Source organism: Helicoverpa zea, chromosome 12 (genome assembly GCF_022581195.2).
Source record: "Helicoverpa zea isolate HzStark_Cry1AcR chromosome 12, ilHelZeax1.1, whole genome shotgun sequence".
In the NCBI taxonomy this organism is placed as follows: domain Eukaryota; kingdom Metazoa; phylum Arthropoda; class Insecta; order Lepidoptera; family Noctuidae; genus Helicoverpa; species Helicoverpa zea.
The window spans coordinates 6,894,941-6,917,421 of NC_061463.1; the positions used below are offsets into that span (position 1 = coordinate 6,894,941).

Here is a 22,481-nt window from a genome sequence, read left to right on the forward strand (position 1 = left end):
AATAAAACAAGTTGAGCAAGAACTAACGATATTTAATTATAAAACCGTCTTTCCATTCACAAGAACCAAATCAGTGTTATTCCATTCATCAAGTATAGGCCGTTAGAACAAATGACAAGAGCTAATTTCTTTTTTCAAAAATGACTCGGAATGGTTTGGCGGATAGCGAGAGTCCGTCGTTAGGTTCAATAGATGGCATCGTATCCCCTTCTGGTATCTTGATATGAAACGTTTGCAGAATATGCGTAAGGAACATAAACAGTTCCGATCTAGCTAACCCTTCCCCTATGCAACGTCTCTTTCCTGGAAAAAATATCAAAAGTCAGTCAGTCAACAGAAATAAGAACCTAACTTTAGTTTGTGAACGAGTTACGTACATACCATTTTTTATAACATATCGAGTTAAAATTAGAATGCCTGTTTGGTTTTTAGCAAAGGTAACATAAAACAGGTTTTAAAAGAGTAAAAAGAACTAACCTGTTCCAAAAGGCATAAGCGACTCGTCTTGAATAAGATTTCCTTCTTTAGTGATGAACCTCTCTGGTCGGAATGTGTCGGGGTCCTTCCAATGCGTACCATTATGCAGATCATACATAGACAACAGAATGAATGTCCCCTAGTGAACACAGAGTAATTAGGAAATCAAGGAACAAGCAATTAATTTTAACGCAATTTCTAAATAATACTTACTTATATTTTTAAATAGATACTAAGGTTAGGCAATACAAAATGGTTTGTTAAACCATTTGTAAAATTGATCAGACTATGATTGATGCTATTTACGTACCTAATGGTACGTAAATAGCTGTCTAAATGCTGGTTAAATATTATTATTTATTTATTTAGCACCGTAATCATCAACGTCATAAAAATAAATTAATGGGAAGCCACCTAAGAATATTGTAAAAATCGTAGATTTACCTCTAAATGCAAAGCCTTGATGAAAACAGAGAGACTCAGTATTGTGCTATTTAATTCTTAAAGGAGACCTATCCGCCGCTATCCGCATCTAGTCAGCCCCAAGTCCCCAACGTCTAGGCCGTTGAAAGGCACTGATCATTTCCTTATTAATTATGATTGTCTTTGAGTTTATCAGTATTCTCAATCTAACTTTGTTGTGGCCAATTAATCAATAGAAAACTCTAGTTACCCATGATTAAAATCAAATTAGAAGCAATTACAATTATAGGAACGAAACGGTAAAGGTTTCCAATAAGTGCAGTACCTTGGGTATAATGTAATTGCCGAGCCGCGCGTCTTCAAGGGCCATATGCGGGATGCCCATGGCTGCGACACTTGATATTCGTAAGGACTCCAGTAATACTGCTTCGGTGTACACCATCCTTTACAAATTACAGACATCGATTACATGAGTATTTTTTTTTCAGCACATGTGTATTTGCATCAAAATCTGGGGGTCTTTAAAAACAGGTAGAGACATTCTCCCTAAATTGACTGCAATCAGGGCAATCAGCAACGCTACCAACATTCAGCCAGATAAACACTCAAAAAGTGCACCTACAGTGCCTAGCCTCTATTGAATGCAAGGTTAAAAAAATGTATAATTAGATAGGTATTGAAAGATGTATTTTCTGTATTAATTAAATTCTATTTTACAAGCCAAAAACTATCTACTGGCCAGTTTACGGTTTCAGACGAAGCCCAAAGCGGCCTATTTATATTAAATTACACAGAAAATACAAAACCTGGCTCTATCGCTGAGTGCAGGTGGTCTGAGAGGACCGATGACGTCATCAATTTCGTCATGCAGCCGCCGCTGTACATCATCGTTCAAGACTATATGCAGCAGCATGAATACCGCGGTGTTGGAAACTGTCTCCATGCCAGCTTCTAGGAGATCTAGGCAGACAACTTGAAGTTCTTCGTCTGTAACTAAACGTGATGATGGATGAGGAAAGAGGACAATATCAAAATAGTTTTCATGTTGATTAATGATAGGTATATGAAAGTTTGTGAACTCTTTGCCATATTGTATGCGTACTAGTAAGTACAGAACAGATAGACAGAAGATAACGGTATTGATGTAAACCTTTAGTAAGATGACGAGCGGTCTTTCTATGAATCAATCATTTTCGTCATCAAATTATTAAGTAATTTAATAAGTAATTGCTTTGCGCATTAAAGTTTGTTTTTCTGCGGTCTTTGAAGGTGTTAGATTGTAATACAGTGGGAGTTTCTATGTACGTGGATTTTTAGTGTTGGTTTAGTTTTATCTGGGTTAATGGTATACAGCTAGTCCTATTCCTAGGTCAAGAAGTACCCACCGAGGCTTTTAAGTTTTTCATCAATGATGTTTGGGTGGATTTTGAACTGAAAACTTACTTTAACAAAACTGATAAAAAGTAGCACATTGGCCCTATGATATGAGTTCGAATAAAAACAAGTGAACTCATTATGACCGAACGAACTGTACCTAAATAAATTATTAAAACAAAAAACGGTACACGATTATGACGGTACACAATCCTAACAAATGAGTGTCTTTTCCATGTAATTAAGAAAACATCATGTTTGTTATTTGACAAGCTTTTTACGTCAGCGAAAAATAAGTTATTTTTCATTAACGAATGTAAGATAAGTTAATTACATTTTTACATTATCTTGCAAAAGTAAAGATATATTCATAAATTTACTTGTTCCACTATAGCACTGTATTATTTTAACCTGATTTTTTTGTCATACTTATACTCTTTCTTCTAACTCTACACTTAATCTTATTCATCACTCAATTTCCAACTCTCATGTTAGTTAATAAACTATTTATTTGTACGTGACTTTTACTAAAAGACTAAAACTACAGAACAGAGAAAACCGTATTATAACAAGCTTTCATGTTAAAAGTAGTTTTAGTACTTAGAAGGAAGTATGTTAGATACAGACAATAGACACAGATATAGAATAGTCTATATAGGTACGTACAGAATTGATCTTTGCATTCCATTTTTTCAATGAGAAAGGCGTCAATGACGTCACGAGGGTTGTTGACGTCGATGCTTTGTTCATGTTGTTGTATGGTTTCCTGTTGATTACGCATTAGAACAAAATTGCATTTAATTATGTAAGCACAATTATAGCAAATAGGAAGTGTGGGAGACCTCGAACTAGTGATAGCAATACATAGAGCAGTCTTAGGTATGTGTTTAGCCGTTCGGACAGGCTTGTTCTGACTAAATGTAATGTATATTATTATCAGTCGGTAGTCTGATATAATTCATGGTAATCATACGTAGATTTAAATTTATTCTGCACACAAATATGTACTTGAAAACACTAAACCAATTTAAATAAAGCTCCGCGATACGCAATGTCAAAGCATTGCAAGTTATTACCAGTCAACCGAGCTAATTGTCGCCTTTATTGAAAGCAGAAATAATTGGTTCAGAATAAAAACACTTGTTGAAAAGATAATAATAAAGCTGTCAACAGTATTCAGAGTTTCTTACGCACAACTCCAGTCCCTGAACTGAATAATAACTTTATCGTTGCTGAGATACTTATGTTGTTATTGTAAACTTGACCTCACCATATTATATTTTTTACGTGTTTCTGTCCCTCCATCACTTTAAGTCGAAATATATGTGGAAAATTCTGTTTTTGACGTTGTCTGTCTCAAACATTTAACTTCGTGTCCAATTTCACTTAAAATACATAATCAATATATTAAAAAAAATATACCCAAGCTCCGCAAACAGATAATGGTTAACATACAATTTTAAACGTACCCAACTGCAACGACTCACGTAGAAATAATGTTCGATTAAACTTTATAAAACACTTCTGCCAACTTCATCTAACCATGCAAATATCATACCTACCGATTATTTATCCATTAATACGTCACCTCACCTTCAAGAATTCATGAAGAGCTTTATGTATGCCGCTTAATTCTTTGTATCCCGATAGGCCTGGGAACACATGCCTCATAAACGGCATGAAGTTCAGAATGCCCCCACTCATGTCTACGGCACGAAACAGCCTCATTATCAGGTCACATAGAAATTTCAACTTTTTGTCTTCTAAATCGTATCTGGAATTCGTTGATTAATTTATTTATGCACTCAAAACAGCAAAAACTATAGGTACCTATGTCTTTTTTGCTCTTGTTTATTCTGGTCTGAAGATTCTAAATCGGTAAGACTTATTTTCTTGACTTTAGGTGTAGGTACGGCTATAAATAAGATTAAAGTTTTTATGATATGCAAGTATGTAAATAACAAACTCAGTACTGACCTTTTCCCAGCGACGAGCCTCCACAGTATATTGACAATCGTAATATTAAACATGTTATTCACTAGTATCGGCCTCCCGGCGTCGTTTGTTCTCAACTTGACAAGTTCTCTACACTCCTCACTTATGTAGTTTTCCATGAAACGTGTGTTGTAACCAAAGCTTTTTAAATATTTTAGAACAATGCGCCTTGTCTTGCTCCAAGAGGTTCCATCGTTGAAAACGATTCCTAAAATGTTTGTGGGTGCATTGATAAGCAAAGTGAGGGACTTTATACGATAATATGTTACAGTGATTAAAACTGCATTTCCTACCAAAGATTTGATTATTAACGTTATAAAAAAAATGGAAATCGCTTACCGAGCTTTTTACCGAACGATCTCATCATGAAGAAAAATCCATCGGGTCTCCCGTCAAAAACTTCACGAGTTGACACCTCCTTTATCAAATCCTTCCCCGAAACAATGACAACATTGATGAGACCCAGTCTCAAACCCAGCAGGTTCCCATACAGGTTTGCCCAGCGGCGCCATAGAGTATGATGTGGTATCTTTGACCTCAAGTTAAAAGCAACGGATAGCAAGTTTCCCAAAATCGGCAAAGGTGTCGGTCCTAAAAGTTTACAACTGATATAATATATTTCGCAACGAATATAAACGAAAACTCAAAAACGCAACCTGGAGGATATAGGCGTGGTCTTTTGAATTTATTTTTGAGGAAATAGAACGCTAAAAATACTGAGAATGCTATAAGGGGCCACATCGTTCTTACTAACTGCTTACAGGGAACTGAATGTGATGTCCTGATTACGTCCCTACTTATTGTATGCGCCGATGGGTCTTTCAAAGATCAAATCTATGTTTGAATAAGTTATTAGTTTCCTCATACTTGTTCGGGGTATTTATGTCCTTAGCTCAGTTAAACCTTATCCTTTTCTGTCAACGTCAGATAGTTTATTAGATAGTTAATTCACCATTTTCAGGCGTGAATTATACTTAAGTCTTTACGGCGATTTTTGCCATTAAATAGGTAACTTGAAAAACTTTTTGTGTTATGTAACTGACGCGATCGCTCTTTTCGCATGTTCATAATGAGAATACGTCATCAAGAATCAAGACAAAGTCCAATAGTAGATTGAGGCATATAATATACACACCCACATAATATTGACATTTAACGCATTTGACGCAATCCTGTCGACTATATTCCTATTTTAGACCTATTCCTAAAACTTTATTACATTTTCCGAGTTTCGTAATGGATGTAAAATAATTTACAAAAATACAGCAATTGAGCCTCTCAGTTTCAAAATCAGGGTGCGGCTGAGTACTGGTGTTTTACAAGGGGCGACTGCCTATTCGCCCTCTTAAACCCAATACCTCCAGGTAAGACTAGTCAGTCTTACTGGCTTCCGGCTACCCGTTACGACCGCTTCCCTATCAATATCTGAAACCCCTCAGATTCAGAAATTGATCCATAATTCAAAAACTAGTCATACAAAAAGTCAAAGTTAAGGAATACACTTAAAAACTACAAGCCTGGTGGCCGAAGAAGAAAACCATTTCAATATATGTAGATACATTGTAATTAAGTAGATTATGAAAGTCATTAAAACAGCATATATTTTTTAAATAAAAACTGTTGGTGATAATGATTATCGTAAATATAGCTGGAGTAATCTAAACGTGTAGCTGCATCCCCACCCAACAGTAATGATTGTCTTGGTGTCAATAGTTACATCATTTAAACAACAAATAAAACAAATAAGTTACTTAACACTGATATAGCGTCATCAAAATGATATGACGTGTTGTTAATTGACATTTAGTTTTAACGGTACGGAATAAATGTTTGTGACCTGGAGACATTCATGAAGCGATAATAGACAACATCGCTTCCGTGCCAGTGAAGTATGTCCAGAAGATTCTTTATTTATTACAGTTTGTCTTACGACCGATAACATGACCGACAAACTGCTGGCACTGACATCGGACATCGGACATCGGACATCGGACGAAAACATAATAGGTATCATATATTATCATGAAACTATTCTTTTTATACTCAGACTAGAAGAGAGTGAAGAAAAGCGTCAATAGTTATAAGGCAAACTTGTCGTTTGCTCGAATTTGGATAAGCTTATTTTGAACGCTTGACTTAGTCTAATCGCTGGTATCTGCAATGTCAATTCTTTTTGAAAAATCATGATGTGAAATAATTTATATCGTAACTAAAATATCTTGCTTCAATTCATTTTCACGACACAAACAATTTTTACCACATTTTTATTTTATATCTTAACAATGTTTTGGTAAGCTAATTCTATATCAATCAGTTTCTCGAATAAGAGCGCATAAAAATTTTACGCAGGAGCTTAGATAAAATTAAATACTGGGAAATGCTTGGAAGTAGAATGTATCATAAAACATGTTATCAATCAACATGCCTGACCGGGGGGCGTGGTATCGTCATAAATTCATGACACATCATTACTATTTTACTTATCATGAAGATTTATTTTTGTTTTTCAAATGTCACTAAGATTACAATCACATTCTTCGATTCGACGGTTTTTTGATAAAGTGCATTATGAATGATAACAATCCTTTTATTATAACATTTCAGACCAGCTATTCCGGATCTCACGATAATATCTCAGATTCTTGCCTGATTGGAATATTTTTATTAAATACGATCAAACCACGCGACATTTTGAAGAAAAGGTCAATTTTTACACTCGTGTTTTAAAATAGACCGCATATCTTTAGTAATAAAACAGGTCATTACTAAATTATTCATTAATTCTCTTATTTTACATAATCATTGTTATGGGTTTTAACGGAAGTGAATTTTTAAATTTATATAAACTGTGCAATATAAAATATTTCATACTAACTTCTGCCAGCTTTTTCACTTGCGGCCTTTCTCGCCACTAAACTATTTTTTTAAATCGGACACGTAGTTCATGAGATTAGCGCGTTCAAGCAAACAAACAAACTTTTCAGCTTTACAACATTCGTATACCTAGATATTAATACAATTTCTACGTATAGGATAAATAACAGCGTAAATAATTATATCATTTTCCTACTAAAGTATATCCTATTTACTTAATGGTTGTTCCGTATTTTCTACGTCAAGATAGTAAACTCACCCCGATAGTAAAGTTGACCATGGGGCATAGATATGAAGATACTCAGCTTACCTGAACTCGGTGCTATACGTAATTAGTGTTAATTAAGCTCTTTTTAACGAGATTCTTCCTTGGTAATGGTTTCATCACTGTAATCTCAAATGTGTTAATCTGTAGTAACAGCTTAGCATTGCTTTTGTTGATAATAGCCCCTAAGCTTTCCTGATCAATATCGAACATTCCTTCTAACCTGTCAGGAGTTGCTCAACAGTCTGCTCAACTGTGTTCAGTGCTAATTTTACTAGGAACTTCTATCACAGGTTGGTACCTAAGTATTTCTCTGTAAATTGTAGGGAATGTATAAGTAATACCGACCTGTAAGCGCATATATTATCAATTCTTCAAAAAGGGACCATCAGAGCTTTGGCTTCACTAAAGATACCTAATATAACTCTTATTTGAATAAATAATAAACTGGACACTGACGATCACTCAAGATCAACTGACTTGAACCACGTGTTTTTTAACAAAGTTCACAGTCTAATTTGCATTACCCCACAATAAATTCAAACGAGTTCATGTTGAACCAGTTTCCTTAACTTTTTTGACGTTCAAATTTGAACGCGTTTAAGAGAAGTCGGTGTCTTAGTCATGCTTAGTATCATATTTCTTACTTAGCGTGTTTCAGTCAAAGTAAGGTCCTCACTAATAATGCAAATTCGTAAATACTAAGTACCTGCTACGTTGACACTGCCCGTGATACAGGAAAACAACAAAAATATAAATTAATTTATCATCGGTAATGTTAGCTACATTTTAATATACTTAATTGATTGGCGAAATCAAGCTAAAACAGCTGATTTGTTTTTTTGGAAAATCCATCATTGAAGGCAGAATTAAAAGTTTTGTAAAATGATAACGATAACAAAGTGTCATAAAAGACAAAATATTAGCGTGCAGTCTAGAGCCTGAAAGGTTTTCACAGGATGCGGGTGAAGCCGTGGAGAACAGCTAGTTAAGGCTGTATGTAAGGGAAAGTTAAAGTGTTCCTAATACATGTCAGTTGTCAGTCAACGTGCCTACACGGCCATGATATTTGCAGGCCTACATCCTTGAACTAAGTTTAAAGTTTCTGTAGGAATTTGTGTCTAAACTAATAAGTACTGAACCTGTATCTAGTTAGCAAATTATTTTGCAACTTTATTGTATTCGGTACAGTAGTTAGGAGGCAATGCATATCAATTTACAACCATTCCACATATTAGGTTCCTATTCTACTGTTGCCTTATATTGCTTTTGAATCCAACAGCAGTAAACAGTATCGTATATTTGTAAATGTCCATAAAAATATGCTCCACGAATTGCTAGACTGTGAACAATCATTGCCTGTTGGTCATACTAAGATGAATTGTTTTGCGCTTTAATGGGACCCATGACCCGTGACGCAAATACTCAAGCATTCAATGACCACTAAGAGTGTTTGTCTCGAAATGTATTTGCATTTTTTTTTTTCAATAAATTGTATTCAAGTTTCTAATTACAGATCATTTCTGCAATTGCTAAAAGAAACTCAAAACTTTCGTGCAGGTTGCTCGCAGTTTCGCGTGCATAAGCAAAATGTTTACTTGGAAAAGTCGGTAAAGAGCAAATCCCACCGAGGGTTAATCTGTTCTTCGTAAAGAAATATTGATGATTACTTCGAAACCTACGAAGATGCATTGTTGTGTTTTTCCTATAATTTTTAGATCAATATTAATCAATCATGTTTTCTCTTGCTTTGCGACTTCGATTCAATCTTTCATAAACAACAAAGATAAGGTTGGAATGATAAGTATTTTTTACGCCTTTTCATCATAATGTGTAATGTATTTAATCTGATGATCATGAAAAAGACAAATCTTGTGACAATTACGCTATAACAAACTAAAAAGTTACTTTTATCATTCCAGTATTTTAAAATTACTGTCGTTAACGTATGTATGATGTACATTACTGGATTACTTAAGACAATATAAAAAACCAAAATTTTGAGTCTGGAAAATTTTGATAAGCACTGAGTCAAGCAGCTAAAATGATGCAACCTACCGCATGATTGTGCACTGATCTCAAAAACTCTACTTACACAATTTTCTTACGTGAACATAAAAACATAGATAAAATATTTATTTTTTATCAATAACCGAGGACGTACCCTTCCACTGATCACTGGCTGAAACTCCTACACCCAATGAACTTGTATCACGATAACTGTATCAATGCGAGAACTGACTCAATGTATAAAACTGACGAAGGCTATCGTCCGCCGCATTTCATTCTCGGACATCGACCAATAGAGACCTACGCTAACAATTTATTTATTAATTTACCAATTAATCAAGTGCAGTGATGGCACCTATTAACGCGAATGACTTAAATGACGCCAAGGCTTTCGTGCCGGCGAAGAAAGTTCTGCCTGAAGTTGAAACGGATGTTGCCAATGGAAACGGAAATGGGAACTCACCTAAAGGGTATGTATCGACGCTAAGATTATCGTGTTTACAAATACTCAATTGTCGTGTTAGAATAGCTGGTATATTATCTTCTAGTATTTATCAAAAGGCATATTGAATGATTCATCTATCTACTATTTTTGTTAAATATTTAATAATATATTTGCTTATTGGAGTGTGTACGTACATACCTACCTACGTGTACACCCATATCTACAAAAAAAAACTTTCACTTAATTTCATATTTCTAGTGTACCTGTCCAACATCAATCTTGCGAAACCGTTATAATAATTTACAAAGCAATTGCTAGCCAATTAATTTAATTAAATAATTATATTTATGCTCCTTTCACTATCTTCAAATCGAACTCTAACCGTCTTCTATTCAGTGAAAAAATAAATCTAGATAGATCTATTGTTTGTTATGCTTTTACGTTTCATGATCCAATAGACTTTAACGAAGGTTAAACGATAAATTAAAGAATCATAACAATCAATGGAAAACAATAATTGTACAGAAACTTCTTCATCCTTGAAAATTATATTCGTGCAATCAATTACTTACGAACAGGGGCCCGATTCTCCTAATTTTACTTAAGCAACATACGATTCACGTTCGACTCGATTCGACTGATATCCGATCCCGACTCGATTACGATTGAAGCGTATGTGGCATTCCGCTATTTTTTCTTTGAAATAAACGTTTTTATCCTTTTTTGTCATTCAATAATGAATTATATTGTCTGCAAATGATTTACGATTGCAAAATGATTGTACCGCAAACTGCCGTATAGACCAAAATGACCAAAATAGCAGACCAATCAAATGTCAATCGAATACGATTGGTCTTTTATTAGTAGCAGAATGCCCGATATGGTTAAAACTGCTATTGCGATCATATTGCGATTCGATTTCTATTCGATTTTGACATTATTAACTTAGGAGAATCGGGCCCAGACGGCTCATTGAACGTGTAGGCAGTAGGCACATATACTTACAAGTTTAACTATAATTCTACGACAATTACCTTAGTATTGTTGTGAACATATTTTTCATGAAATTGGGCTTTAGTCACACACCTGAAGGAAAATAATGGGGGAATTAACCCGAGTAATGACCTACTATGAGTCAATATTTTATTGACTAACCATTAGCCAAAAAGTACTTAGTGGAAAAGTACCTGTGGTCTGTCTTTGATAAACTAAATTTAATAAACGTTATACGTACCTCTACTTACGCATAAAGGCCCACACCGACTTCGCAAAAATGTGGTCTTGTAAAAATAGTATGAATTGTAATTAACCGGCTTTTTTCCTCAACGAAATAGCCCGGTAATGACTACAATCATGTATGATCGCCGACACGAAGCCGGGAGAGATGCAGATTGCAATTACATGCAATTGGACAAGCGTGCGGAAACTCTAACACACTGGTGATGAGAGTTCTTGTTACACATTCTTGAGGCAAAACTGGATTGTCCATCTCGTAAAATTCCATACAACCTTCTGACGTGATAATATATTCAAAGACTAAATATACAACATAATTTACAAACGGATTCCAAAAGTATTTTTATTGAAGGGGGCGTGTCAAGTAATCTTGAAATAATCTTGACTGATAGTGGTTTAGATAAAGCGACGAGTAAACATATCCAGGAGTTTGATAACAGTTTTAAAACTAAACGCAAAATTAAAAATATTTCGTAAGATATATAATATTCATTGATCCTTTAAAGAAGAGTTCTTAAATATATAATTTAACGTGGGTACATAATAACCCATAACTAAGACATAGAGGTAGTGTTATCAAGTCGATATCCTTTTTAAGGAAATTCCACTGTAAGAAACAGATGCCAGAGGTTGTACAAGCGACGACGTGGATACGATTTAGGAATGTGTATGACGCAGATTCATTGCCCTTAGAAGTGAATAAATAACATTCATGATAATTATATGGAGGACGTTCAGATTAAAATCACCCGAAGAAAAAATGGTACATTTTTTATTAAGTGTTTTCGGTATTGAAGTTATAAATAAAATTCTATAAATAAAAGACCGAGACTGGCATTATTGCTGATGCATTATGACGTAAAAGTTAATCTCATCTTATTAGGGAGTAAAGTTCCTTTCGTTTATGAATTCTAAGCCAAGTGCATCAATTTATGTGGCGTATCAGTATGGGAGACGATTGTCGCCGCATCGAGTTCATATAAATTAGGCCGTGTCACAATGCAACTGACCAACGCTTGCAACGAAGCTGCCATGATCAGCAATTGATTTTCATAAAGCTCTGACGATGTAGGAAGCTTCTGATTTACGTTATGAGTATGGCATTGATGCTCTATTGAAGGATAGGATTACTGCTATTGGATCTCTTCCAGATTGAGCGGGAGGCAGTACTTATGTACATGCTAGGTATTTTGGTCAGTAAAGGTTGTCTTTTTTACACAAACTTGATGTTATTTTTTTGTTGTTTCAGATACTCCTACGAAACTCTACTAGAAATAGCAAACTTCTTGCTGTCGCGTATCTCTGTGAAGCCGCACATCGGCATTATTTGCGGCTCTGGGATGGGTTCGTATTGGAAAGAGGGTATATATTAATTCACGCTAATTTTTCTTACGAAGTTATGCAAAGAGAAACTTATCGACCATAAAGACTGGGTTCGACATGGTTCTAAGACATAGTTATTTACTAGAATGGTTGGGAAAAGGGAGATGATGATGCACAGTTACGATCATTTGACTTGGTGGTGGTTTTAAATATTACACAATAAAACATCTTCACTTTGCATAGCTTCGTCCTGCACATGTAATGAGTCAGACTGGCACATTTATCTTAGCAATAATGCACCTCAACCGAATATTTACGCTATTTTTGTTACCCTAGTAACACCTCAGTGTTATCTGCTTTTATCGACACCTGTATATACCTGTAGTTGACAATTGTGTTCGATAAGCTAAGCTATTCATGTCAGACATAACAGATCTGTGTAATCAAAAAGTGAGCAGACTAACTCATTGCACAATAGAAAAATTCTGATGATTGTACTGAATAGACACACAATTACAATGTATGTTGTATTTTTTCTACAGGTTCCTTGGCTGAAACTATCACAGATGCTGAATCTATCTCATACGAGGATATTCCTAACTTTCCTGTGAGCACAGTCGAGGGTCACCGTGGACAACTGGTCTTCGGAAAGATCAGCGGCATCCCCGTCGTTGCCATGCAGGGACGCTTCCACTACTATGAAGGATACCCACTATGGAAGGTAGATGACACTATAAATTATATATGCCATGATTTCCCTTATAATAGGCATATCAAGTATGACTTGACTTGACTTTAAAGCACAAATAGCACATTTCGTTTCCACCCTTTATAATTATAACAATTTGTAAAAGTACCTAACATAACCTTCTGAAGTATTGGAATGTATACGGAAATAGATCATAGTTTGTCTTCAGTAGTATTAATTAGAATTGTCTAGGATAAATAGGCTCGACATGAGCTTACAATGTAACAGAATCAACAACATTGTTTTTCCCTATTAGATTAAGCAGATAACAATGATGTAACCGCCTAATGTCTTACGATCTTTACGTTCCTAACTACGCGTATATAAATAAACATTCCTGTAATCTACGGAAAATTCTCGTCGTCGACTTACCCATATCTGGATGTGGCTGATGCAAAGCGCTCGCGACCCCCAGCGGGGGGGTTATCTCTTGTTATGAGCATTACAATGGAGAGTAACGGACACGGCGAGATAATATACTTCCAATATCAGACGCTCTCGTTCTTTTAGTGATCGTTTTATAAATATGTCACATGACTTAAAATACAGTTAAGAAAACGAAAATAATGATGATACGTAGTAGGAGTGTAAGCCTAGATAGACGCACAAGATTGCAAAGTAAAACTAGATTTTTTGCATACGTAACCACCAGTAATGATGATAACAACACAATAACACATCGTTAGTCACGGACGATATCTAGTTATTACCTAAATTAACGTTCATGGACATCCATAATATTTTTTTTATGGGTCTTGCTTGCGTTCCTATCTTGAATTAGAGGCCAGCTCTGAAACAATAAGTATTAATGAAAAGTATTTAAGATAATAGGTGATAGAGGTTCTCTTCTACATCTAAAAGCAGTAGGCATCTAGTTGTCTATTATTTTAATGAATGTTTTCAAATCGACTTTACTAATTAAAGAGCCATTCTAGTTAATATATAGGTACCTAAACCTAAATTTTTGATGCTCCAGCAAGCGTGCAAAAAATACAATGGATTTGGTAAATCCCGCTGACACTTTTCGCAAGAAGTATAATTCGACTACTTAAAAATTAATAAACAAATGACTAAACAAATACCCGTCACGTGTGCTACACACTAATTTCAGATTAGGTAGGTACGTAAAACTGATAACTAATGTTTTTGGGAATTCTGCTTTCAGGTCGTTGCTTGACGGCTAAAATGTTATCAATTGAATTCAAGACGATTTTGAAATATGATTTATACGCTAAAACACAGTATTCTTTACAAAAGGATACTAACGGCCAGTTTCTGCATCAAAAGTTAAAGTTAAAGTAATGTCTAAAGTAAAAGTAACGGTCAAATACGTTTTTTCAAGGCTAAAGTGACAGCAAAACTAATAGAAAAATTGAATTTGACCGTTACTTTTACTTTAGACATTACTTTGACTTTTACTTTGGCTTTAACTTTTGATGAAGAAACTGGCTGTTAGGCGATTTCGACTAGTAGACTCAGAAAAGCACAGAACAAGCTTCACAATTAAGTTCTTCACGCACAATTATATTTCTTTTTTATAGGTAATAATTAAGAATAATCACTTACATAATTGACATTAAACCATTATTTATTTACCACGTTTACACTTAATTTTTTACGGATAGGTACATAACATAGTACGGTGCCTATTTATTTAATTCTAGAACTTGCTGAATCTCTATGCCTTAGGTCTATAATTACTTACTTACAAAATTAAAAAGACTAAAACCTACTTACGATATCCTTTGTCGAATTTCAGTGTTGTCTGCCAGTACGTGTGATGAAGCTCATTGGTATCAAAGCGCTGATTGCCACCAATGCGGCTGGAGGGCTAAATCCTTCATACAAGATTGGTGACATCATGATCGTGAAGGACCACATCAACATGATGGGCTTCGCCGGTAACAATCCTCTGCACGGGCCCAATGACGAGAGGTTCGGCCCTCGCTTCCCACCCATGAGCAAAGCTTACAACTACGAATACAGAAAAGTAGCAAAAGAGGTAAGTCTTATGGCTATTCTTTAGATTTAGGTACATATTCATCAGAGTGCCAATCACGGGCAACCATTAGAGGTCTGCAAAAAATGAAACAATGAAAGGCAATACAAGACAATTTGTAATGCAATTTAGGTCACAAACTGTATTGTTTTTTTATAGGTAATTTAATTACAAAACTAGAAGTAGCTATTTAAGTTAAAGATTTATCCTATTAAATAATATTTATTTATGTATATCTAGAGGGTGTTATCTCTCTATAGGATATATCACTGTCACGGGGGGTCTTAGTGTCAGATAACACGAGTTACACATTCTCTTGCACGTGAGTTTTAATCTTTAGCTTTTGACCTATGTATGAAGTGCGTCTTAAAGGCAAAATGCAAGTTAAGATCTGAGATTATATTTATTACGACTTCCTTTGTTACCCTTAAAATGTATTGTGAATGCGCACTGTGGTTTCATTAACATAACTAGAGCCAAGGTTATCAGGGGTCACCAGTACGATTTACAACTTGACGCACGACAAAATATCAGCTGCGTAGTGTTTTGCTTGATGCCTACCTTAATAATTGCTTCCGTAGTACAAATAAAGCCCTCTTCTTAATTATAAATACCACATACAAGTACTAAATCAAGTAGCAGTTTGATTTACTACCAATTTCTACGGATAAGATTAAATAGCACGTGAGGACAGAAAAATAAGTTTATGACATTTTAGTCATTGTAAGATTACAGTACCTTAGTAAATAAATACTAAATTTACTAGACGATAACAAAAAGCCATTACCAGATAACACGCAGTTTCAGTGTCACGAAACTAAAAACGTGGTATCTTAGATTAGGTACTTTGGATATTTATACGTAGGTATATACTTGCCTAGATTAAAACTGGTTATGGATTATCCAACTTGATAATAGCAGGTATTGAAATCCCTTCTATTAAATAACAAGTCTATTTGTTTTCGATGAAGGGTTTTGTTTCATTTGTAGGTAGGCTTCAATCAAGAATACTGTTATTGAACTAATTAAGTAGGTCTTTTGTGATATCTTAGTAGCAGAAATATAAAGAAATCTGTATAAATGGTTAAAACTGAACTGAAGTTGATTTGTAGTTAGGCGGCCTTCTATAAAAACGTCTGGGACTGTAGACTAAGACTAAGAGCCAGAGACAGACCTCCCAATTTACTTCAGCCTACCCCCTGAAGGATGGGTGCATGAACAAAGTTTCAAACTTATGTACTTAAATTTAGAATTATTAGAAGTCGCTGGCTATTGATCTAGTCCAGTCATTTCCTATTTTCCGTCACTCTAGAGCTGATTCCAAGGAGTTAAGATTCACAGCTGTAAACTTCTTGTGTCACCTACCAACTCTATGGGCCTAAATTGACTTTGGAATCTTATTTACAGATCGCGAAAGAGTTGAACATCGACAACATAGTGAGAGAGGGTGTGTACACCTGCCTCGGAGGACCCAACTTCGAAACCGTTGCTGAACTGAACATGTTGAAGATGGTCGGAGTCGACGCTGTTGGCATGTCCACCGTTCACGAGGTACAAAGCACATTCATATGAATCTCAGAAGTATTTTTCGTTCAAAATTTCTTCAGTTTTTCCAAAAAGAACACAAATTTTACATTTTTAGTTCATCTCCATGAAGAAATCAATTGGTCACAGTTTACACAGAGCTTTTGCGATCACGTTTCCATGCACATCTCATCTATGTTATAATTCCTATTTGATTTTGGAAATCCACACAACATTAAATTGATGCAAAAGTAGAGAGTAGACAAAATTGGATACCAGTCACTTACAAACACACTTCTTTCCAGGTTATCACAGCAAGGCATTGCGACTTGAACGTGTTCGCGCTATCCCTCATCACCAACGAATGTGTGACGAGTTACGACAATGATGACGAAGCGAACCACGAAGAGGTCCTAGACGTAGGTCGCATGCGGCAGGACATCTTGCGTCAATTCGTCAGCAAGCTCGTCGAAAGGTTTGCACAGATCGAGGCCAAGAACCCTTGAACATCAACAGCATACCCACTGAACTTCATAGATACTCTACACTCATGATGCGAACTCAGGTCTTTGATGAACTTACCCTCAGGAGTTGTTATTGTGAATAATTGATGTAGAGTAAAAATTTTCATTATTAGGTTATAGGTATTTGCGAGGTTCTCACGAATGTTTGTCATTTGATTTATTCGACTATTCGATTTTGCTAACATGCAACAATGTGCGTAACGCACCATGCAACGTTACAATGTTGCCTGTCGCGTGCGCCGCTTTGCATACATCATACCACTGTGCATTTTTAGATCTTTTTATTTTCAATTATAATGTAGTCGTCCTAAATTTTTACTTTTATATTTATAAATGTAGACGTTAAATTACGTTTAGATAGGCCAATTTATAAATATTCACGTATAACTATTAAGATGTTAAAATTGTTTGTAAGTTTTATATGATTGTTGTGTACCTAGATATAAATTACTCATAAGTAATAATTAAGAAATTATAATTCTAAGTAATTTTGAGCATAGACAAACTGAAAATTGGTCAAAGTTGTGTTGAAAAAGAAAGAAGTGAAAATGATTCTGTAATAAATAATCGAAAAGAAATAAAAGCTTATTTTAATATTTTAAATGGAACCCCACTTCCCAAATTCCATACCTACTTATAGCTACCACAACCATGGATCAGCTACCTACATAAAATTTCTTCGATGTATTTTTTATTCTAGTCGTTCCAGCCTTCAGCTCAAAAATATTTATAGTTACTGTAGCTACTCATTGGAACCATCATGTAGGCATGTAGAATAATGTAAAAACTTTAGATAAATGTCATTATTATTTAATAACACTTTAACAATCACTAGTATTTAATTACAGTTACAGAAACAACATAAGCAAAGATTGCTTTAAAAATGCATAAATAACGTCATTCGATTACAATTTGCGACTACTTACTTACGTATCTATTTAAGCGGTTGTTTCTTAGGAGGACACAGGTGCGCGAATTCTTTGCAGGCTTCGTCGATATCTGCGTATTTATATTCGAAGCCATATTCTAAGACTCGCTTCGGCACGACGTGTTGGCCCTTCGTCATTATCATAGCTCTCTCTTCATGCAACACCATGTTTAGAATAACTTCCGGGACTGGGAAAAAAGCGGGTCGCCGCAAAGCTCTAGCAAACGACTGAAAAATAAATGATCAAATTAAAATTTCACACAATGTATTTCCTACACAATAATTTTGGACTGTCAGGCATTGAAAATGCGTTAGTTATACATGTAGGGCTTGTTGATGTCATGTCGTATAATAATTTTGTACATCATATTATTTTACGAGATTCTGAGAACAAAGTCTGGGATTAGGGATTCTAAACTGATGATATGATTTTTCCATCCTAAGAAACTACTAAGTACCTACCTAAGCGCTTTAGATTGGACTAGATTTTTACTTACTTTAGTGAAATCATCGTTGGTTATAACTTGCGGCGCCACACCGTTCAGTACACCTTTAACATTTTCATTTTCGATTGAAAATAGTATCAGTCGAGCGAGGTCGTCTATGTGGATCCATGGTAAGTACTGCGTGCCACTGCCAATGCGGCCGCCGAGCCCGAGGTAAAAAGGAAGAAACATATTTTTGATCATACCACCCCAACGGCCTAGGACAGCGCCACAACGAACTATTACCTAAAAAAAGTATCATGTTGTAATGTATGGATAATAATGTAATCGTGTGGTAAGTACGAGTTGTCTCATATGAGTTTACAAGTTTGAGCGAATCGTTTAAATATCTATCTTTAATACTATGCGATGGGTCTTTTGGAGCTGGAAATGACTTAAAATCAAAATATGTGAACACTTACAAGCCTAACAGGTTCATCCACTTGAGCAGCCTTCTCCCACTCAACTGTGAGTCGAGAAAAGAAATCGTGGCCAGTGGTGGGACTGCACTCATCATAAATGTTTGATGTTGAAGGTTCATAAGCACCAACACCAGTGAGGACAACATAAACCTTAGGCTTGTCTTTGCTCTCGTTAATTGCTTTAGCTAATGCTTTAGTTGTGTAAACTCTGGAGTTCTTGACATTTTGTTTAAATCTGTAAATGGTAAAGATCATGTGTTATTTTGTATTTAATTTGGAGAATATGCAGTTACAAAAAAAGAAATCCATAAATAATATTTTTTTTAGAGATCTATAAAAAATATTCTACAATTTTTTTTTATAGAGAAATTAAAAATATAAAGGGGTCTTGTTAGTATAAAAAAATAAGTAGCTAACAGTCATATACATAGGTAATAAATATATTTATATTTAAAAGAAATAAAATGTCTCACCCAGGTGTCCAGGATTTTGTGAAATCCATAAATTGTTGTCCAGCACAGTTGACAACTGCACAAGCTTTGGGCAATCCCGATTGCTCTAAGACTGACCATGAGATATTGTTTGTGGCTGGCTTCCGGGCCACATTGAGAACAGCATAGCCTTTTGAGGTCAAAAGTTCTCCTAAATGGCTTCCAATAAAGCCTGTACCACCACCTGAAAAATTATTTTATAATATATACAATTACAATTTTATAACAAACTATGTAATGTATGTGTGCTGTTTCATGTATCTGCTATTTACTTTTACTAAAATTTACCATAAAAAATAATATATTCTGCAATTAAAACCCTATTACTAACTTCACCATTTTCACATCAGCAGAACGTATATTGTATACAGTGAAGTTAGAATTTGGTAAAGAATCGGTCAGTGGGTCGTCTTAGGATACAGTAGCAAATATGCAAAATATGAAGTATTTAAGTTTCCCGGTGTTTTTTAGGAGTTCGTAAAATACGTTTATGTGTCTGTTTGTGGTGTGTTGTATATATGTGCTCTTTATAAATAATCTTTATTTAATAAAGAAGTTCTCAAAAACGTACCAATTATGATTTTTCTACCTGCCATTATTGATAATAGACAAATTATATAATCACTGAAGAATTTGTTCTCTCACTACAATATCATTTGTCATCAACAAGAGTTATAACGAATATAATTATCATAGCATAACAATCATCTCTAAATTTATCAGTAAGTAATGTAATAATATTATTCTTCAGATATTGCTGTAGATTTGTTATTCCATATTTTTGGAAGGTTATCTTTCTTTCATTTATTTTTAAACAGAAGTCACAGCTGATTATGTCAATTTGACATGATTGAACGTCAGACAGAAACTGAGAAGGTATTGCAGATAATTAATTCTGTGGTTGGTTACTTTACAATGTGGTTGACTGATAAATGAACGTATATATTATTATTTTCATTAAGAGTATTTAAGAGACTATTAGCAAATCGAATGAATAAAACACCAAGTAATTAATTTAACGTTTATTTTTGCCTACAGAGTATTATATAGAGGAGTACGTTTGATTTGTTAAATTACTCTACATTCTCAACTTGTCAATGTCATCGTCAGTCAGCATTGTAAATAAATATTTTTGGCTGCTGAATAAGTGTATTTCCATTATTTTACAAACAGCGTGCAATGAGAAAATTGATGTTTTAACCTCGTGTTAAAAGTCTTAACGCTTTCAAGACAGCCATGTAATGATTAGCATGAAAAATATCTCCTCTGAAATATCTATTTTGTTTGATTCCCATCATACCCACATAGAGAAAAGTTTAGAAGACTAAAAACCAATATTTAAATAAGCTAAATATGATATCCTTATATGTGGAAAATGGAATTGCATATGTGTGGAACTCTGAAGGTAATTAATAAATAATTTATTTCAATCAATGTTTGTCCAAAATTTTAGTTTAGTACTAATACAAGGTGTTTAATTTAGATTGGTTTACCTTACGAGCTAATCATCGCATATGTGGTTCACTCATCGGTTCTATACCATCATTCCCGAGGCAAAATGATTTCTTAGGTATGCATAACAAGAAATTTTTAAAAGATGTTTAAACTAGACAGAATCAAACTAACTACATTCTTTTATATTTGAAGGACTACCTATGGCTTTAACTTCTGAGGAAGCTGCATTATTAGTAGAAAAAGGAGTTTGTGAGTTATTTGAATTACCTAACTTGACAACAAAACCAACTGAAGAAGAAAAGCAGACAGTAAGGGAATTGGAACAAAAGTATAGTGTCGTTGTAATATAAATAAATAATATAATGAATGTAGACTAAAATATGTTCTTAAATTATTTTCTATATATTGTAGTGTTTTAGCAGAACAAACTGAAGCCTTGAAGAAACGCAAAATAGAACAGTTGTCACAGAAGATAGACATTATAATTGCAGGGAAGAGACAAAAACTACTGTCCAAAGGAGTTACTGGTATATAAAGCTATGATTTGTAAATTAATGCTTAATTTGTAGTATTTCTTTAATTCAATATGTTCAATTCACAGATATTCAGTTGGATAAACAGACCCTATTGCAAGAGGAAATTAGTAAATTGCCAAAGTTAGCTCCAGGTCATGTTCTAACACACTTGCCAACAGAACATTACATTGCCACAGGTAATTATAAAAAAAAATAGAGAATAGAAATAAAAATACATCACAAAATTTAAATAAATGTTCTAGAAATACATAATTTAATTTTTACAGAAAAGAAAAAAGTTAATATTGATGTGTTACATCCCAGTGTTGTGGAAGGAAAAGGTGCAATAAAATATAAAATCTTCAAGAATTTATGGGAAAAACACTATCATATAACTAATGGATCAAAGTTTGGTTGTGACTATCTTCTATATCCAGGTAATTGAAGGTGTAATGATGAGGTTTAATTTTGTGGGAATATGTAAACCTTTGAATAACTTAGTATTTATATAGCAACAAAATGAACTGTGGGTGAATTGGAATTGGCAAGTAATTCTGTCAAAATGTATCAAAATCAATTCCATTCCAAATATTTTAATTTTATTGGTTAAAAGAGGCAATAATTTTTAATGTTTCAGGAGACCCAGTGAGATTCCATGCAACCTACATGGTGCGATGTATCTATGACCACACAGCTACTATCAGTCCCGCACAGGTTGTGGCATTTGGAAGATTATCAGTAGCAGTAAACAAACTAGCTGTCTTAGCCTTTTATAATTGTCATGGGAAGTTAGAATATCAAACCCTCCAATGGCATGATAATGTTATTTAAATATACAGGTTTATGAACCCTTATTATTTTCTTCATTGATCTCCTAAGAACCCAAGATAATAGAAGTTGTTCTATAGCATTTTTGGTAAGTTATAGGCGTTCGAATACGCGAGAACCCCCGCGAAAACCGTCGTTCA

General features: G+C 34.5%; 4 protein-coding genes across 7 annotated transcripts; 2 read left to right on the top strand and 2 right to left on the bottom strand.

Moving 5' to 3' along the window:
- Nucleotides 1–15: 15 nt before the first annotated feature.
- Nucleotides 16–13,819, bottom strand: LOC124634923 (farnesoate epoxidase-like). 2 transcript variants are annotated; one of them, XM_047170609.1, is made up of 9 exons: nt 13,543–13,819; nt 4,609–4,860; nt 4,252–4,477; nt 3,868–4,048; nt 2,941–3,040; nt 1,707–1,893; nt 1,226–1,343; nt 478–616; nt 16–303 (listed from the first exon to the last, which is right to left on the bottom strand). In XM_047170609.1, the coding sequence occupies exons 1-9, from the start codon at nt 13,544–13,546 to the stop codon at nt 122–124; spliced, it is 1,389 nt and encodes a 462-aa protein (XP_047026565.1). In that variant the 5' UTR covers nt 13,547–13,819; the 3' UTR covers nt 16–121. The 2 variants fall into 2 exon arrangements, with proteins under 2 accessions (XP_047026565.1, XP_047026564.1); XM_047170608.1 differs by lacking the exon at nt 13,543–13,819 and adding an exon at nt 4,926–5,039.
- On the top strand, nt 9,672–17,800 carry LOC124634924 (purine nucleoside phosphorylase-like). 2 transcript variants are annotated; one of them, XM_047170610.1, is made up of 6 exons: nt 9,672–9,888; nt 12,349–12,461; nt 12,965–13,143; nt 14,930–15,172; nt 16,577–16,720; nt 16,999–17,800. In XM_047170610.1, the coding sequence occupies exons 1-6, from the start codon at nt 9,767–9,769 to the stop codon at nt 17,197–17,199; spliced, it is 1,002 nt and encodes a 333-aa protein (XP_047026566.1). In that variant the 5' UTR covers nt 9,672–9,766; the 3' UTR covers nt 17,200–17,800. The 2 variants fall into 2 exon arrangements, with proteins under 2 accessions (XP_047026566.1, XP_047026567.1); XM_047170611.1 differs by having other exon boundaries at nt 12,349–12,443.
- Nucleotides 17,801–18,011: 211 nt separating this feature from the next.
- Nucleotides 18,012–20,407, bottom strand: LOC124634925 (epimerase family protein SDR39U1). Its single transcript, XM_047170612.1, has 5 exons — nt 20,115–20,407; nt 19,526–19,727; nt 19,053–19,287; nt 18,643–18,876; nt 18,012–18,373 (listed from the first exon to the last, which is right to left on the bottom strand). The coding sequence occupies exons 1-5, from the start codon at nt 20,137–20,139 to the stop codon at nt 18,152–18,154; spliced, it is 918 nt and encodes a 305-aa protein (XP_047026568.1). The 5' UTR covers nt 20,140–20,407; the 3' UTR covers nt 18,012–18,151.
- A 201-nt stretch (nt 20,408–20,608) lies between these two features.
- Nucleotides 20,609–22,367, top strand: LOC124634926 (tRNA-splicing endonuclease subunit Sen34). Of its 2 annotated transcripts, XM_047170613.1 has the most exons (7): nt 20,617–20,948; nt 21,027–21,113; nt 21,191–21,326; nt 21,410–21,525; nt 21,600–21,710; nt 21,801–21,950; nt 22,151–22,367. In XM_047170613.1, exons 1-7 carry the CDS (start codon nt 20,897–20,899, stop codon nt 22,342–22,344), a joined length of 846 nt encoding a protein of 281 aa, XP_047026569.1. In that variant the 5' UTR covers nt 20,617–20,896; the 3' UTR covers nt 22,345–22,367. The 2 variants fall into 2 exon arrangements, with proteins under 2 accessions (XP_047026570.1, XP_047026569.1); XM_047170614.1 differs by lacking the exon at nt 21,027–21,113 and having other exon boundaries at nt 20,609–20,948.
- The last annotated feature ends 114 nt before the right edge of the window (nt 22,368–22,481 follow it).

Bases quoted from the DNA above. Each gene is read 5' to 3' on its own strand.
- LOC124634923 (XM_047170608.1), bottom strand. From the start codon at position 5,010: ATGTGGCCCCTTATAGCATTCTCAGTATTTTTAGCGTTCTATTTCCTC. The intron at 3,041-3,867 runs GTGAGGTGACGT...CGTAATCAACAG, and splicing joins CTCTTCATGAATTCTTGAAG to GAAACCATACAACAACATGA. The intron at 1,344-1,706 runs GTTTTGTATTTT...TAATTTGTAAAG, and splicing joins GCACTCAGCGATAGAGCCAG to GATGGTGTACACCGAAGCAG.
- LOC124634924 (XM_047170610.1), top strand. From the start codon at position 9,767: ATGGCACCTATTAACGCGAATGACTTAAATGACGCCAAGGCTTTCGTG. The intron at 9,889-12,348 runs GTATGTATCGAC...TTGTTGTTTCAG, and splicing joins AATGGGAACTCACCTAAAGG to ATACTCCTACGAAACTCTAC. The intron at 15,173-16,576 runs GTAAGTCTTATG...TCTTATTTACAG, and splicing joins ACAGAAAAGTAGCAAAAGAG to ATCGCGAAAGAGTTGAACAT.
- LOC124634925 (XM_047170612.1), bottom strand. From the start codon at position 20,139: ATGGCAGGTAGAAAAATCATAATTG. The intron at 18,877-19,052 runs GTAAGTGTTCAC...TACTTTTTTTAG, and splicing joins TGGATGAACCTGTTAGGCTT to GTAATAGTTCGTTGTGGCGC. The intron at 18,374-18,642 runs GTAAGTAAAAAT...TTTATTTTTCAG, and splicing joins CCAACGATGATTTCACTAAA to TCGTTTGCTAGAGCTTTGCG.
- LOC124634926 (XM_047170613.1), top strand. From the start codon at position 20,897: ATGATATCCTTATATGTGGAAAATGGAATTGCATATGTGTGGAACTCT. The intron at 21,327-21,409 runs GTATAGTGTCGT...TATATATTGTAG, and splicing joins GTAAGGGAATTGGAACAAAA to TGTTTTAGCAGAACAAACTG. The intron at 21,711-21,800 runs GTAATTATAAAA...TAATTTTTACAG, and splicing joins AGAACATTACATTGCCACAG to AAAAGAAAAAAGTTAATATT.